This window comes from Pseudophryne corroboree, chromosome 8 (assembly GCF_028390025.1).
Source record: "Pseudophryne corroboree isolate aPseCor3 chromosome 8, aPseCor3.hap2, whole genome shotgun sequence".
Lineage (NCBI taxonomy): Eukaryota > Metazoa > Chordata > Amphibia > Anura > Myobatrachidae > Pseudophryne > Pseudophryne corroboree.
This window is the reverse complement of record NC_086451.1, coordinates 375,268,784-375,283,652: the sequence shown is the minus strand read 5'-3', so window position 1 is coordinate 375,283,652 and position 14,869 is coordinate 375,268,784. Positions and strand designations below refer to the sequence as shown.

The 14,869-nt window shown below is 49.4% G+C and overlaps 1 protein-coding gene across 1 annotated transcript in view; it reads left to right on the top strand.

The window, feature by feature from the left end:
* LOC134949168 (zinc finger protein 888-like) overlaps window positions 1–14,869 on the top strand; it is a 104,764-nt gene that overhangs the window by 73,470 nt on the left and 16,425 nt on the right. The window contains exon 5 of the mRNA XM_063937590.1: window positions 14,591–14,698. Coding sequence (XP_063793660.1) covers window positions 14,591–14,698 — 108 coding nt within the window. The remainder of the gene's footprint in view (window positions 1–14,590; window positions 14,699–14,869) is intronic.

Sequence of the window (14,869 nt, the reverse complement as noted above, 5' to 3'; positions counted from 1 at the left end):
TAGGGGAAAAAGGCTGCAACAAACAGCAGGTTCCCAGGAGCAAAAGTCCTCCCCCCGCTTCTTCTGCCAAGTCCGCCGCATGACGGTGGGGCTCCACAGGCGGAGCCTGGTACGGTGGGGGGCCGCCTCAAGAATTTCAGCGATCAGTGGGCTCGCTCACAGGTGGATCCCTGGATCCTTCAAATAGTATCTCAGGGGTACAAACTGGAATTCGAGGCGTCTCCACCCCACCGGTTCCTAAAATCTGCCTTGCCGATTGCTCCCTCAGACAGGGAGGCGGTGCTAGCGGCAATTCACAAGCTGTATTCCCAGCAAGTGATAATCAAGGTACCCCTACTTCAACAAGGCCGGGGTTATTATTCCACACTATTTGTGGTACCGAAACCGGACGGTTCGGTGAGACCCATTTTAAATTTGAAATCCTTGAACACATACATAAAAAAATTCAAGTTCAAGATGGAATCGCTCAGGGCGGTTATTGCGAGCCTGGAAGAGGGGGATTACATGGTATCCCTGGACATCAAGGATGCTTACTTGCATGTCCCCATTTACCATCCTCACCAGGAGTACCTCAGATTTGTGGTACAGGATTGCCATTACCAATTCCAGACGCTGCCGTTTGGACTGTCCACGGCACCGAGGGTATTTACCAAGGTGATGGCGGAAAATAAGATTTTACTTACCGATAAATCTATTTCTCGTAGTCCGTAGTGGATGCTGGGGACTCCGTCAGGACCATGGGGAATAGCGGCTCCGCAGGAGACAGGGCACAAAAGCAAGCTTTTAGGATCACATGGTGTGTACTGGCTCCTCCCCCTATGACCCTCCTCCAAGCCTCAGTTAGGTACTGTGCCCGGACGAGCGTACACAATAAGGAAGGATCTTGAATCCCGGGTAAGACCCAAACCAGCCACACCAATCACACCGTACAACTTGTGATCTGAACCCAGTTAACAGTATGATAACAATGAAGTAGCCTCTAAAAAAGATGGCTCACAACAATAATAACCCGATTTTTGTAACAATAACTATGTACAAGTAATGCAGACAATCCGCACTTGGGATGGGCGCCCAGCATCCACTACGGACTACGAGAAATAGATTTATCGGTAAGTAAAATCTTATTTTCTCTAACGTCCTAGTGGATGCTGGGGACTCCGTCAGGACCATGGGGATTATACCAAAGCTCCCAAACGGGCGGGAGAGTGCGGGTGACTCTGCAGCACCGAATGAGAGAACTCCAGGTCCTCCTCAGCCAGGGTATCAAATTTGTAGAATTTTACAAACGTGTTCCCCCCTGACCACGTAGCTGCTCGGCAAAATTTTAAAGCCGAGACCCCCTCGGGCATCCGCCCAAGATGAGCCCACCTTCCTTGTGGAATGGGCATTGACAGATTTTGGCTGTGGCAGGCCTGCCACAGACTGTGCAAGCTGAATTGTACTACAAATCCAACGAGCAATAGTCTGCTTAGAAGCAGGAGCACCCATCTTTTGGGGTGCATACAATATAAACAGCAAGTCAGACTTTCTGACTCCAGCCGTCCTGGAAATATATATATATATATATATATATATATATATATATATATATATATATATATATATATATATATATTTTTAGGGCCCCGACAACGTCTAGCAACTTGGAGTCCTCCAAGTCCCTAGTAGCCGCAGGCACCACAATATGTTGTTTCAGGCGAAACGCTGACACCACCTTAGGAAGAAACTGGGGACGAGTCCGCAGTTCTGCCCTGTCCGAATGGAAAAACAAATATGAGCTTTTTTTTTTTAAGACAAAGCCCCCAATTCTGACAATCGCCTGGCCGAGGCCAGGGCCACAACATGGTCCCTTTCCATGTGAGATATTTCAAATCCACAGATTTGATCGGTTCAAACCAATATGATTTGAGGAATCCCAACACTACGTTGAGATCCCACGGTGCCACTGGAGGCACACAAGGGGCTGTATATGCAATACTCCCTTGACAAACGTCTGGACTTCAGGAATTGAAGCCAATTTTTTCTGGAAGAAAATCTACAGGGCCGAAACTTGAACCTTAATGGACCCCAATTTGAGGCTCATAGACACTCCTGTTTTCAGGAAGTGCAGAAATCGACCTAGTTGAAATTTTTTCGTGGGGCCTTCCTGGCCTCACCCACGCAACATATTTTCACCACATGTGGTGATAACGTTGTGCGGTCACCTCCTTCCTGGCTTTGACCAGGGTAGGTATGACTTCTTCCGGAATGCCTTTTCCCTTAGGATCCGGCGTTCAACCGCCAAGCCGTCAAACGCAGTCGCGGTAAGTCTTGGAACAGACAAGGTCCCCGCTGGAGCAGGTCCTTTCTTAGAGGCAGATGCCACGGTTCCTCTTGGAACAGACATGGTTCTTGCTGAAAGCAAATCCCATCTTAGCTCCCGAGGCCATTAGTCCTCTGTGAGCATCTCTTGAAGTTCCGGGTACCAAGTCCCTCTTGGCCAATCCGGAGCCACGAGTATAGTTCTTACTCCTCTACGTCTTATAATTCTCAATACCTTGGTTATGAGAAGCAGAAGAGGGAACACATACACCGACTGTTACACCCACGGTGTTACCAGGACGTCCACAGCTATCGCCTGAAGGTCTCGTGACCTGGCGCAATACCTGTCCCGTTTTTTGTTCGGGCGGGACGCCATCATTTCCACCTTTGGTCTTTCCCAACGGTTCACAATCATGCGGAAAACTTCCCGATGAAGTTCCCACTCTCCCGGGTGGAGGTCGTGCCTGCTGAGGAAGTCTGCTTCCCAGTCGTCCACTCCCGGAATGAACACTGCTGACAGTGCTATCACATGATTTTCCGTCTAGCGAAAAATCCTTGCAGTTTTGACCACTGCCCTCCTGCTTCTTATGCCGCCCTATCTGTTTACGTGGGCGACTGCCGTGATGTTATCCCACTGGATCAATACCGGCTGACCTTGAAACAGAGGCCTTGCTAAGCTTATAGCATTACAAATTTGCTCTTAGCTCCAGTATATTTATGTGGAGAGAATTCTCCAGACTTGATCACACTCCCTGGAAATTTTTTCCCTGTGTGACTGCTCCCCAGCCTCTCAGGCTGGCCTCCGTGGTTACCAGCATCCAATCCTGAATGCCGAATCTGCGGCCCTCTAGAAGATGAGCACTCTGTAATCACCACAGGAGAGACACCCTTGTCCTTGGATATAGGGTTATCCGCTGATGCATCTGAAGATGCGATCCGGACCATTTGTCCAGCAGATCCCACTGAAGAGTTCTTGCGTGAAATCTGCCGAATGGAAGCGCTTCGTAATAAGCCACCATTTTTTACCAGGACTCTTGTGCAATGATGCACTGACACTTTTCCTGGTTTTAGGAGGATCCCGATTAGCTCGGATAACTCCCTGGCTTTCTCCTCTGGGAGAAACACCCTTTTCCTGGACTGTGTCCAGAATCATCCCTAGGACCAGCAGACGTGTCGTCGGAACAACTGCGGTTTTGGAATATTTAGAATCCACCCGTGCTGTCGTAGAACTACTTGAGATAGTGCTACTCCGACCTCCAACTGTTCTCTGGACCTTGTTCTTATCAGGAGGTCGTCCATTTTCTTTGAAGACGAATCCTCATTTCGGTCATTACCTTGGTAAAGACCCGGAGTGCCTTGGACACTCCAACGGCATCGTCTGAAACTGATAGTGACAGTTCTGTACCACGAACCTGAGGTACCCTTGGTGAGAAAAGCAAATTTTGGGACATGGAGGTAAGCATCCCTGATGTCCCGGGACACCATATAGTCCCCTTGTTCCCAGTTCGCTATCACTGCTCTGAGTGACTCCATCTGGATTTGAACCCTTGTAAGTGTTCAAATTTTTCAGATTTAGAATCGGTCTCACCTAGCCTTCTGGCTTCAGTACCACCCTATAGTGTGGAACAATACCCCTTTCCTTGTTGTAGGAGGGGTAATTTTATTATCACCTGCTGGGAATACAGCTTGTGAATTGTTTTCAATACTGCCTCCCTGTCGGAGGGGGACATTGGTACAGCAGACTACAGGAACCTGCGAGGGGGGAAACGCCTCGACATTCCAATCTGTGCCCCTTTGATACTACTTGTAGGATCCAGGGGTCCTGTACGGTCCCAGCGTCATGCTGAGAACTTAGTAGAAGCGGTGGAGGGCTTCTGTTACTGGGAATGGGCTGCCTGCTGTAGTCTTCTTCCCTTTCCTCTATCCCTGTGCAGATATCTTATAGGGACGAAAAGACTGAGGCTGAAAAGACGGTGTCTTTTTCTGCAGAGATGTGACTTAGGGTAAAAAACGGTGGATCTTCCAGCAGTTGCCGTGGCCACCAGGTCCCATGGACCGACCCCAATTAACTCCTCCCCTTTTATACGGCAATACATCTTTGTGCCGTTTGGAATCTGCATCCCCTGACCACTGTCGTGTCCATAAACATCTTCTTGCAGATATGGACATCGCATTTACTCTTGATGCCAGAGTGCAAATATCCCTCTGCGCATCTCGTATATATAGAAATGCATCCTTTAAATGCTCTATAGTCAATAAAATACTGTCCCTGTCAAGGGTATCAATATTTTTAGTCAGGGAATCCGACCAAGCCACCTCAGCTCTGCACATCCAGGCTGAGGCGATCGCTGGTCACAGTATAACACCAGCATGTGTGTGTATACTTTTTAGGATATTTTTCTGATAAGCATGTGAGCGCCTTATCCACCCTGAGGGGTGTTTCCCAATGCGCCTTAACTTCTGGCGGGAAAGGGTATACCGCCAATAATTTTCTATCGGGGGAAACCCACGCATCATCACACACTTCATTTAATTTATCTGATTCAGGAAAAACTACAGGTAGTTTTTTCACCTCACACATAATACCCTTCTTTGTGGTACTTGGAGTATCAGAAATATGTAACACCTCCTTCATTGCCCTTAACGTGTGGCCCTAAAGGAAAATACGTTTGTTTCTTCACCGTCGACACTGAAATCAGTGTCCGTGTCTGGGTCTATGTCGACCGACTGAGGTAAATGGGCGTTTTTACAAGCCCCTGACGGTGTCTGAGACGCCTGGACCGGTACTAATTTGTTCGCCGGCCGTCTCATGTCGTCAACCCACTTGCAGCGTGTTGACCTTATCACGTAATTCCATAAGTAAGCCATCCATTCCGGTGTCGACTCCCTAGAGAGTGACATCACCATTACAGGCAATTTGCTCCGCCTCCTCACCAACATTTTCCTCATACATGTCGACACACACGTACCGACATACAGCACACACATAGGGAATGCTCTGATAGAGGACAGGACCCACTAGCCCTTTGGGGAGACAGAGGGAGAGTTTGCCAGCACACACCAAAATGCTATAATTATACAGGGACAACCCTTATATAAGTGTTCCTCCCATATAGCATTTAATATATATGTATATCGCCAAATCAGTGCCCCCCCTCTCTGTTTTAACCCTGTTTCTGTAGTGCAGTGCAGGGGAGAGCCTGGGAGCCTTCCCCTCAGCCTTTCTGTGAGGGAAAATGGCGCTGTGTGCTGAGGAGAATAGGCCCCGCCCCCTTTTTGGCGGGCTTCTTCTCCGGAGATTGTGAAGTCTGGCAGGGGTTAAATACATCCATATAGCCTCAAGGGCTATATGTGATGTATTTTTTGCCATACAGGTATTCTACATTGCTGCCAGGGCGCCCCCCCCCCCCCCGCGCCCTGCACCCTCCGTGATCGCTGTGGGAAGTGTGCTGACAGACAATGGCGCACAGCTGCAGTGCTGTGCGCTACCTGAGGAAGACTGAAAAGTCTTCTGCCGCCTGGTTCCGGACCTCTTCAATCTTCAGCATCTGCAAGGGGGTCGGCGGCGCGGCTCCGGGACGAACCCCAGGGCGAGACCTGTGTTCCGACTCCCTCTGAAGCTAATGGTGTCCAGTAGCCTAAGAATCCAATCCATCCTGCACGCAGGTGAGTTGAAATTCTCTCCCCTAAGTCCCTCGATGCAGTGAGCCTGTTGCCAGCAGGACTCACTGAAAATTAAGAACCTAAAAACTTTTTCTAAGCAACTCTTTAAGAGAGCCACCTAGATTGCACCCTTCTCGGACGGGCACAAAAACCTAACTGAGGCTTGGAGGAGGGTCATAGGGGGAGGAGCCAGTACACACCATGTGATCCTAAAAGCTTGCTTTTGTGCCCTGTCTCCTGCGGAGCCGCTATTCCCCATGGTCCTGACGGAGTCCCCAGCATCCACTAGGACGTTAGAGAAATTATGATACTCCTTCGAAAAAAGGGAGTTTTAATTATCCCGTACTTGGACGATCTCCTAATAAAAGCGAGGTCCAAGGAACAGTTGTTGGTGGGAGTAGCACTATCTCAGGAGGTGCTACACCAGCACGGCTGGATTCTGAATATCCCGAAGTCACAGCTGGTTCCGACGACACGGCTACTGTTCCTGGGTATGATTCTGGATACAGTCCAGAAAAAAGTGTTTCTCCCGGAGGAGAAAGCCAGGGAGTTGTCATCTCTAGTCAGAGACCTCCTGAAACCAAAACAGGTATCAGTGCATCGCTGCACGCGGGGCCTGGGAAAGATGGTGGCTTCTTACGAAGCAATTCCCTTCGGCAGGTTCCATTCCAGAATCTTTCAGTGGGACCTGTTGGACCAGTGGTCCGGATCGCATCTTCAGATGCATCGCTTGATAACCCTGTCTCCAAGAACCAGGGTGTCTCTACTGTGGTGGCTGCAGAGTGCCCATCTTCTAGAGGGCCGCAGGTTCGGCATACAGGACTGGGTCCTGGTGACCACGGATGCCAGCCTTCGAGGCTGGGGGGCAGTCACACAGGGAAGAAACTTCCAAGGACTATGGTCGAGTCAGGAGACTTCCCTTCACATAAATATTCTGGAACTAAGGGCCATCTACAATGCCATAAGTCAAGCAAAATCCCTGCTCCTACAACAGCCGGTGCTGATCCAGTCAGACAACATCACGGCAGTCGCCCATGTAAATCGACAGGGCGGCACAAGAAGCAGGATGGCGATGGCAGAAGCCACAAGAATTCTCCGATGGGCGGAGAATCATGTACTAGCACTGTCAGCTGTGTTCATTCCGGGAGTGGACAACTGGGAAGCAGACTTCCTCAGCAGACACGACCTCCACCCGGGAGAGTGGGGACTTCATCCAGAAGTCTTCCAGATGCTGGTAAACCGTTGGGAAAAACCACAGGTGGACATGATGGCGTCCCGCCTCAACAAAAAGTTAAAAAGATATTGCGCCAGGTCAAGGGACCCTCAGGCGGTAGCTGTGGACGCTCTAGTGACACCGTGGGTGTACCAGTCGGTTTATGTGTTCCCTCCTCTGCCTCTCATACCAAAGGTATTGAGAATAATAAGAAAGCGAGGAGTAAACACCATTCTCGTGGTTCCGGATTGGCCGAGACGAGCGTGGTACCCGGAACTTCAAGAGATGCTCTCAGAGGACCCGTGGCCTCTACCGCTCAGACAGGACCTGCTACAGCAGGGGCCCTGTCTGTTCCAAGACTTACCGCGGCTGCGTTTGACGGCATGGCGGTTGAACACCGGATCCTAAAGGATAAGGGTATTGCGGAAGAAGTCATTCCTACGCTTATTAAGGCAAGGAAAGATGTTACAGCAAAGCATTATCACCGCATATGGCGGAAATATGTTGCATTGTGCGAGGCCAAAAAGGCCCCAACAGAGGAATTTCAACTAGGTCGATTTCTGCATTTCCTGCAAGCAGGAGTGAATATGGGCCTAAAACTAGGCTCCATTAAAGTACAGATCTCAGCTCTGTCGATTTTCTTTCAAAAAGAACTAGCTTCAGTACCTGAAGTTCAGACATTTGTGAAAGGAGTGCTGCATATTCAGCCCCCATTTGTGCCTCCTGTGGCACCTTGGGATCTCAACGTGATGTTGAGTTTCTTAAAATCACATTGGTTTGAGCCACTAAAAACCGTGGATCTGAAATATCTCACGTGGAAAGTGGTCATGTTATTGGCCTTGGCTTCAGCCAGGCGAGTGTCAGAATTGGCGGCTTTATCTTGTAAAAGCCCTTATCTGATTTTCCATATGGATAGGGCAGAATTGAGGACTCGTCCCCAATTTCTCCCTAAGGTGGTGTCAGCGTTTCACCTGAACCAGCCTATTGTGGTGCCTGCGGCTACTAAGGATTTGGAGGACTCCAAGTTGCTAGACGTTGTCAGGGCCCTGAAAATATATGTTTCCAGGACAGCTGGAGTCAGAAAATCTGACTCGCTGTTTATCCTGTATGCACCCAACAAGCTGGGTGCTCCTGCTTCTAAGCAGTCTATTGCTCGCTGGATTTGTAGTACAATTCAGCTTGCACATTCTGTGGCAGGCCTGCCACAGCCAAAATCTGTCAATGCCCATTCCACAAGGAAGGTGGGCTCATCTTGGGCGGCTGCCCGAGGGGTCTCGGCTTTACAACTTTGCCGAGCAGCTACTTGGTCAGGGGCAAACACGTTTGCAAAATTCTACAAATTTGATACCCTGGCTGAGGAGGACCTGGAGTTCTCTCATTCGGTGCTACAGAGTCATCCGCACTCTCCCGCCCGTTTGGGAGCTTTGGTATAATCCCCATGGTCCTTACGGAGTTCCCAGCATCCACTAGGACGTCAGAGAAAATAAGAATTTACTCACCGGTAATTCTATTTCTCGTAGTCCGTAGTGGATGCTGGGCGCCCATCCCAAGTGCGGATTGTCTGCGATACTTGTAAATAGTTATTGTTAACTAAAGGGTTATTATTGAGCCATCTGTTGAGAGGCTCAGTTGTTTTCATACTGTCAAACTGGATATAGTATCATGAGTTGTACGGTGTGATTGGTGTGGCTGGTAAGAGTCTTACCCGGGATTCTAAATCCTTCCTTATTATGTCAGCTCGTCCGGGCACAGTGTCCTAACTGAGGCTTGGAGGAGGGTCATAGTGGGAGGAGCCAGTGCACACCAGGTAGTCATATATCTTTCTAGAGTGCCCAGCCTCCTTCGGAGCCCGCTATTCCCCATGGTCCTTACGGAGTTCCCAGCATCCACTACGGACTACGAGAAATAGAATTACCGGTGAGTAAATTCTTATTTTTTTTATGGTAAGAACTTACCTTTGTTAAAACTTTCTGCGAGGTACACTGGGCTCCACAAGGCGCCCACCCTGACGCACTTAGCTTCTTTGGGTTGGTATGGCATTAGCTGCTGACACTTCTCTTGTCGTGAGAGTGTGGTGTATGTGGCTACTAACCGTTGTCGTCTCTTTTCCTGCTACTGCATTGGGCTGGTTAACTAAAAACTGAGCTCCTGTGCAGGGAGGCGGGGTTATAGAGGAAGCGCGCTATGCATTCTGGGAACAGTCAAAGCTTTTGAGCCTGTTGGTGCCTCGGATCAAGATCCTACTCTACACCCCTATGTCTTTCCTTGTGGATCCCAGTGTACCTCGCAGAAAGAGTTTTAACAAAGGTAAGTTCTTACCATAAAACTCGTTTTCCCTGTCTAAAAAGATGCTAGCTCGTTATCCTATCCCTGCGGAGTTGAGTAACAAGTGGGAAACTCCACCGCCGGTGGACTCTCATGTCGCCCGTCTTGTGGTGTCATCTACTCTGCCTGTCACCACTGTCACCACACTGAAGGAACTGACGGATAAGCGTGTGGAGGGATGCCTGAAGTCTATGTCACCACCAGACAATATCTGTCTTATATTACCACAGCCTCCCACTATATTCAGGAGGCGGCCTCATAGGCTGGTGGTACGGCGGCCAAGGCGTCTACTATGTCTATCCTGGCTCGCCGGATTCTGTGGTTAAGGTCCTGGAAGGTGCACCTGGACTCTAAAAAGATCTTGGAGGTGCTCCCTTTTAAGGGAGACATCCTTTTTGGGGAGGATCTGAACAAGATTGTGACTGACTTGGCGACTGCTAAGACTGCATTTCTCCCAGCTACTATTCCTTCGGCTCCGAAGGCTAAGAGTACCACTTTTCGTTCCTTTCGACCTCCAGGGAAAGCAAAAGGTCAGGTGTACCCGAGACAGGCTCGTGCTTCCAAAACCACTATGTCCAAATCTAAATAATCCTGGGCCGCCCGTCAGCCTGCTTCCAAACAAGACAAGCCTGCTGCATGATGGGGCGGACCTCCTCCTGGGGGACCCCAGGGTGGGAGGCCAATTTCTGCAGTTCGCCCAGGCCTGATTAAAGACCACTTCGGACGCCTGGGTGTGGGACGTTGTCTCTCGCGGGTACGCAATCTCTTTCAAGAGACGTCCCCCCTCGCCAGTTTTGCTCAACGGTTATCCTTTCGGATCCATTGAAAGCGAAAGCTCTACGCTTGGTTGTGCGATCCCTCCTTGACACAGGAGTGGTTGTGCTGGTACCTCTGTCCCAGAGAGGCAGGGGATATCATTCGACCCTGTTTCTTGTTCCAAAGCCAAATGGGTTCTTCCGGCCTATACGCAACCTCAAATCATTGAACAAATTTGTGAAAGTGTCCGAATTCCGTATGGAAACTCTGTTCTCTGTTGTACTGGGAATGGAACCCGAGGACTATATGGTATCCCTGGCATACAGGATGCTTACCTGCATATACCTATTGCCTTATCGCATCAGCTATTTTTGCGGTTTGCTGTCTGCAACCTACATTATCAGTTCCAGGCTCTGCCATTTTGCCTGGCCACGGCCCCTCTGATCTTTACCAATGTCATGGCTGTGATGAGGGCCCTTCTCCGCCATCAGGATCCTGCCGTATCTGGACGACTTGCTGATCCTGGCGAACTCCCAAGATGTTCTCCTCAGTCATCTGGAACTGACGGTCCAGTTCCTACAAGCCCACGGGTGGCTCATCAACTGGAAAAAGTCCTCGCTGGTCCCTGCTCAGAGCATGGTGCAATTGGGGGCACTGCTGGACACACACAACCAGAGATTGTGTCTGCCTCCAGAGAAAGTCCTGAAAATTCAGGACAGGATCAGATACTTCCTCTCTCGCCCAAGAGTGTCGATACACTCAGCGATGTAAGTAATAGGCCTCATGGTGTCAGCTTTCGACATGGTAGAGTAAGCTCAATTTCATTCCCGCCCTCTGCAGAGGTTAATTCTTTCCAAGTGAGACGGTCTGCCTCAACGGATCATGTCTCAAATGATCTCTTTGACTCCGGAGGTTCGTCTGTCAATGAACCTGTGGCTACAGGACCAACAACTGAGTAAGGGCCGTCCCTTCTGGATCTCCAACTGGGTCCTCCTGACAATGGACGCCAGTCTGCGAGGTTGGGGGCGTGGTGTTAAAGCAACACTCTCCAGGGTTGGTGGACCAGGGAGGAATCTCTCCTCCCGATAAACATTCTGGAATTGCGTGCAGTGTTCAATGCATTGACACTGGCCCTGCTTCTGGTACAGAACATGCCTGTTCAAGTACAATCAGACAACGCCACCACGGTGGTGTACATAAATCATCAAGGCGGCGTTCGAAGCCGCATGGCAATGATTGAAGTGTCAAAAATCCTTTGTTGGGCGGAGCGCCATCTGCCAGCAATATCGGCAGTATTTAGTGTTCACTCTAGAATCCGGGCAGGGCAGGGTGCCGGATCTAGAGGGGCACTAGCGTGCGCGCGCGGCGAATAGGAGGCACGGCCATGCAAAATAGGGGGCGGGGTCATTGCGGGTAAAAAAAGGGGGCGTGGGCGGCCGGCGGCGTCACTGTTGGGGGCGTGCCCAGCACCTACGGAGGTGCTGGGCTTCCCCGAAGCGCGCTCTCAGCGTGAATGGCGCGTGGCATCTTTACACGCTGTGAGGGCAGGAAGCGGGCGGCAGTTTAGCAGGGCGCCGCAGAAAGGGCAAGGCGGGTTTTGCCCTTAAAAAATCGGGCAGGGCGCGGCGCCCTGCTAAAACTGCCTAGCGTAAACACTAAGTATTCATTCCGGGAGTCCTCAACTGGGAAGCGGATTTCCTCAGTCGTCAGTATGTGCACGCCGGAGAGTGGAGTCTTCATTATTTATTATTTATTAACAGTTTCTTATATAGCGCAGCAAATTCCGTTGCGCTTTACAATTTGAAATAACAATAACAAACTGGGTGATAACAGTCATAGAGGTAGGAAGGCCCTGCTCGCAAGCTTACAATCTATAGGGAAATAGGCATATGTACACAAGGAAAGGTGCTATCTATTGCATAGAATGAACAGACGTGAGGATATGTGTGGACTGTACAGAGTGGATGTAATTTGATAGGAAGGTTTATGAAAGTTATGTGGGCGGTTCAGGAATTTGATACGCTTGCCTAAAGAGGTGAGTTTTGAGGGAACGCTTGAAGGTTTGGAGACTAGAGGAGAGTCTTATTGTGCGTGGTAGGGCATTCCACAGAGTGGGTGCAGCCCGATGAAAGTCCTGCAGTCGTGAGTGGGAGCGAGTAATGAGTGTGGATGAGAGACGCAGGTCTTGTGAAGAGCGAAGAGGTCGGGTTGGGAGATATTTTGTGATAAGCGAAGTGATGTACGTTGGTGTAGTTTGGTTAATGGCCTTGTGTGTGAGTAAAAGTATTTTATATTGAATGCGGTAGAGTACAGGTAACCAATGGAGGGACTGACAGAGTGGATCTGCAGACGATGAACGTCTAGCGAGGAAGATAAGTCTCGCCGCTGCATTCAGAATGGATTGTAGTGGTGAGAGTTTCATCCGGAAGTCTTTCAACTCCTAGTGGACAAACACAAGGTTCCGGTCTTTGGATCAAGGAGAAGGGATCCTCAAGCAGCGTTCGTGGACGCACTAGCAATTCCATGGAACTTTCGGCTGTCACACGTGTTCCCTCAAGTGTCACTCCTGCCCAGGGTAATACGGAAGTTCAAGCAAGAAGGAGCAATACTACTTCTAGTCGCTCCAGCGTGGCCCAGACGGCATTGGTTCTCAGACCTGCAGGGTCTACTACTTCCTCAACGCCCAGACCTCCTCGTTCAGGACCCTTGTGTCTACCCGGACCTGACCAGACTGGCTTTGACAGCGTGACTCTTGAGGCTTCACTCCTGAGGGCCAAAGGATTCTCCAAGGCGGTTATTCAAACTATGTTGAAGGCCCGCAAACCGGCTTCTGCACGGATCCATTACAGGGTTTGGAATTTTTACTTCACCTGGTGTGCTGCTAAGAATTATGATGCATATGCGTTCAGAACTTCCATACTTTTGGCTTTTCTGCAACAAGGCCTAGACTTAGGTCTTCGTCTGGCCTCCCTCGAGGTTCGTATATCGGCCTTGTCGGTGTGGTTTCAGAGAAAAATTGCGTGTATTCCTGACGTTCATACTTTCACTCAGGGTATTTTATGGATTCAGCTTCCCGATCGGTCTATTGTCTTGAATGCCCTGCAAGAGTCTTTGGATGTGGTATGGGCTCTTCGTATTTACGTGGAGAGGACTGCCTCTCCTTTTTGGTTTTAACAAACGTGGCTGGCCTACGAATAAGCAAACTTTGGCCATATGGATTAGAATGGTGATTGCACAAGCTTATGCGCTGGCTGGACTACCAGCTCCTGCTGCTATCAAGGCCCATTCTACTCTGTCTGTTGGACCTTCTTGTGCGGCTCGCCGTGGCGCATCCACCGAACAATTGTGCAAGGCGGCTACGTGGTCCTCGGTGAACACGTTCATTAGGTTCTATGCCTTTTGATACTTCCGCCTCCCAGGATGCTTCCTTTGGACGCCGGGTTCTTATAACCGCTACAGTGCGTCCCCTCCCATGAGGAACTGCTTTAGGACATCCCCGATGTTATTCCCTGTGGAATACCAGTGTACCCCGCTGCAGAAAAGGAGATTTATGGTAGACTTACTATGGTTAAATCTTTCTGCGAGGCACACTGGATTCCACAGGGTGCCCACCTTGACGCACACTTAGCTTCTTTGGGTTTGTATGGCATTAGCCGCTAGTCCCTTCTCATGTCGTGAGAACGTGGTTCTATGTGATTAACATCTACCGTCTTTTACCTGCTACTGCATTGGACAGGTTAACAAAACTCAGCTCCAGTGCCTGGAGGTGGGGCTATAGAGGAGGCGGTGCAGTGCATCCGGGGAACTGTCAAAGCTTTAGCCTGTTGGTGCCTCGGATCAAGATCCAACTCTACACCCCGATGTTATTCCCTGTGGAATCCAGTGTACCCCCCAGAAAGAGATTTAACCATGGTAAGTCTACCATAAATCTCCTTTTTCTGGTATGCTGTTTATCAATTTTTCTTGCATGTTCCACCAATTCACCATAACATGTTACACACTATTGTTATACTACTTGTTGAAATATTGGGTAAATACTGGCAACATTCCACATGGAGAAGAGCTAGGAGTGTGGCTCCATAATAATCAGATAACCCTGAGTTGTTGTTTGTTTGTTTGTTTGTTTGTTTGTTTGTTTGTTTTTTTACTGCATTATAAGGTGATGGTCCTTTGTCCTTTTTTAATCCTATACAGATTTTTTTTCACCTAATTACCTGCTCACTACATGTAACTGGGAATGTACACCTATCATTCTGGTTGTGGACATTATCACTGTTTTTGTCCTACATTGCGCCCTTTCCCTGAGTAAGTGCTTATGTTTTATTCTCACAGATTTGCTGGAGGAAGATGTAGAATGCGTGTCAATAAAGGATGCAGAGGAGGATGCAAACAGTAAAGAGGATATTGACCCTATAGCACTTTCACCAAACATTCCCGTTGGTGAGTGGGAAATAGCTGACCATTACTGTAGATTTCCTGACATGCTGGTTTATTAGGAATCCCGGGCTACATGTACAGCACTGCTGTCATTAATCACTTTTGTCACTGTCCCCAGTTTCTGGACTCCTTTCCCTCCCCCTTACTGGACTGTAGCTAGAACAGTGGGGATGA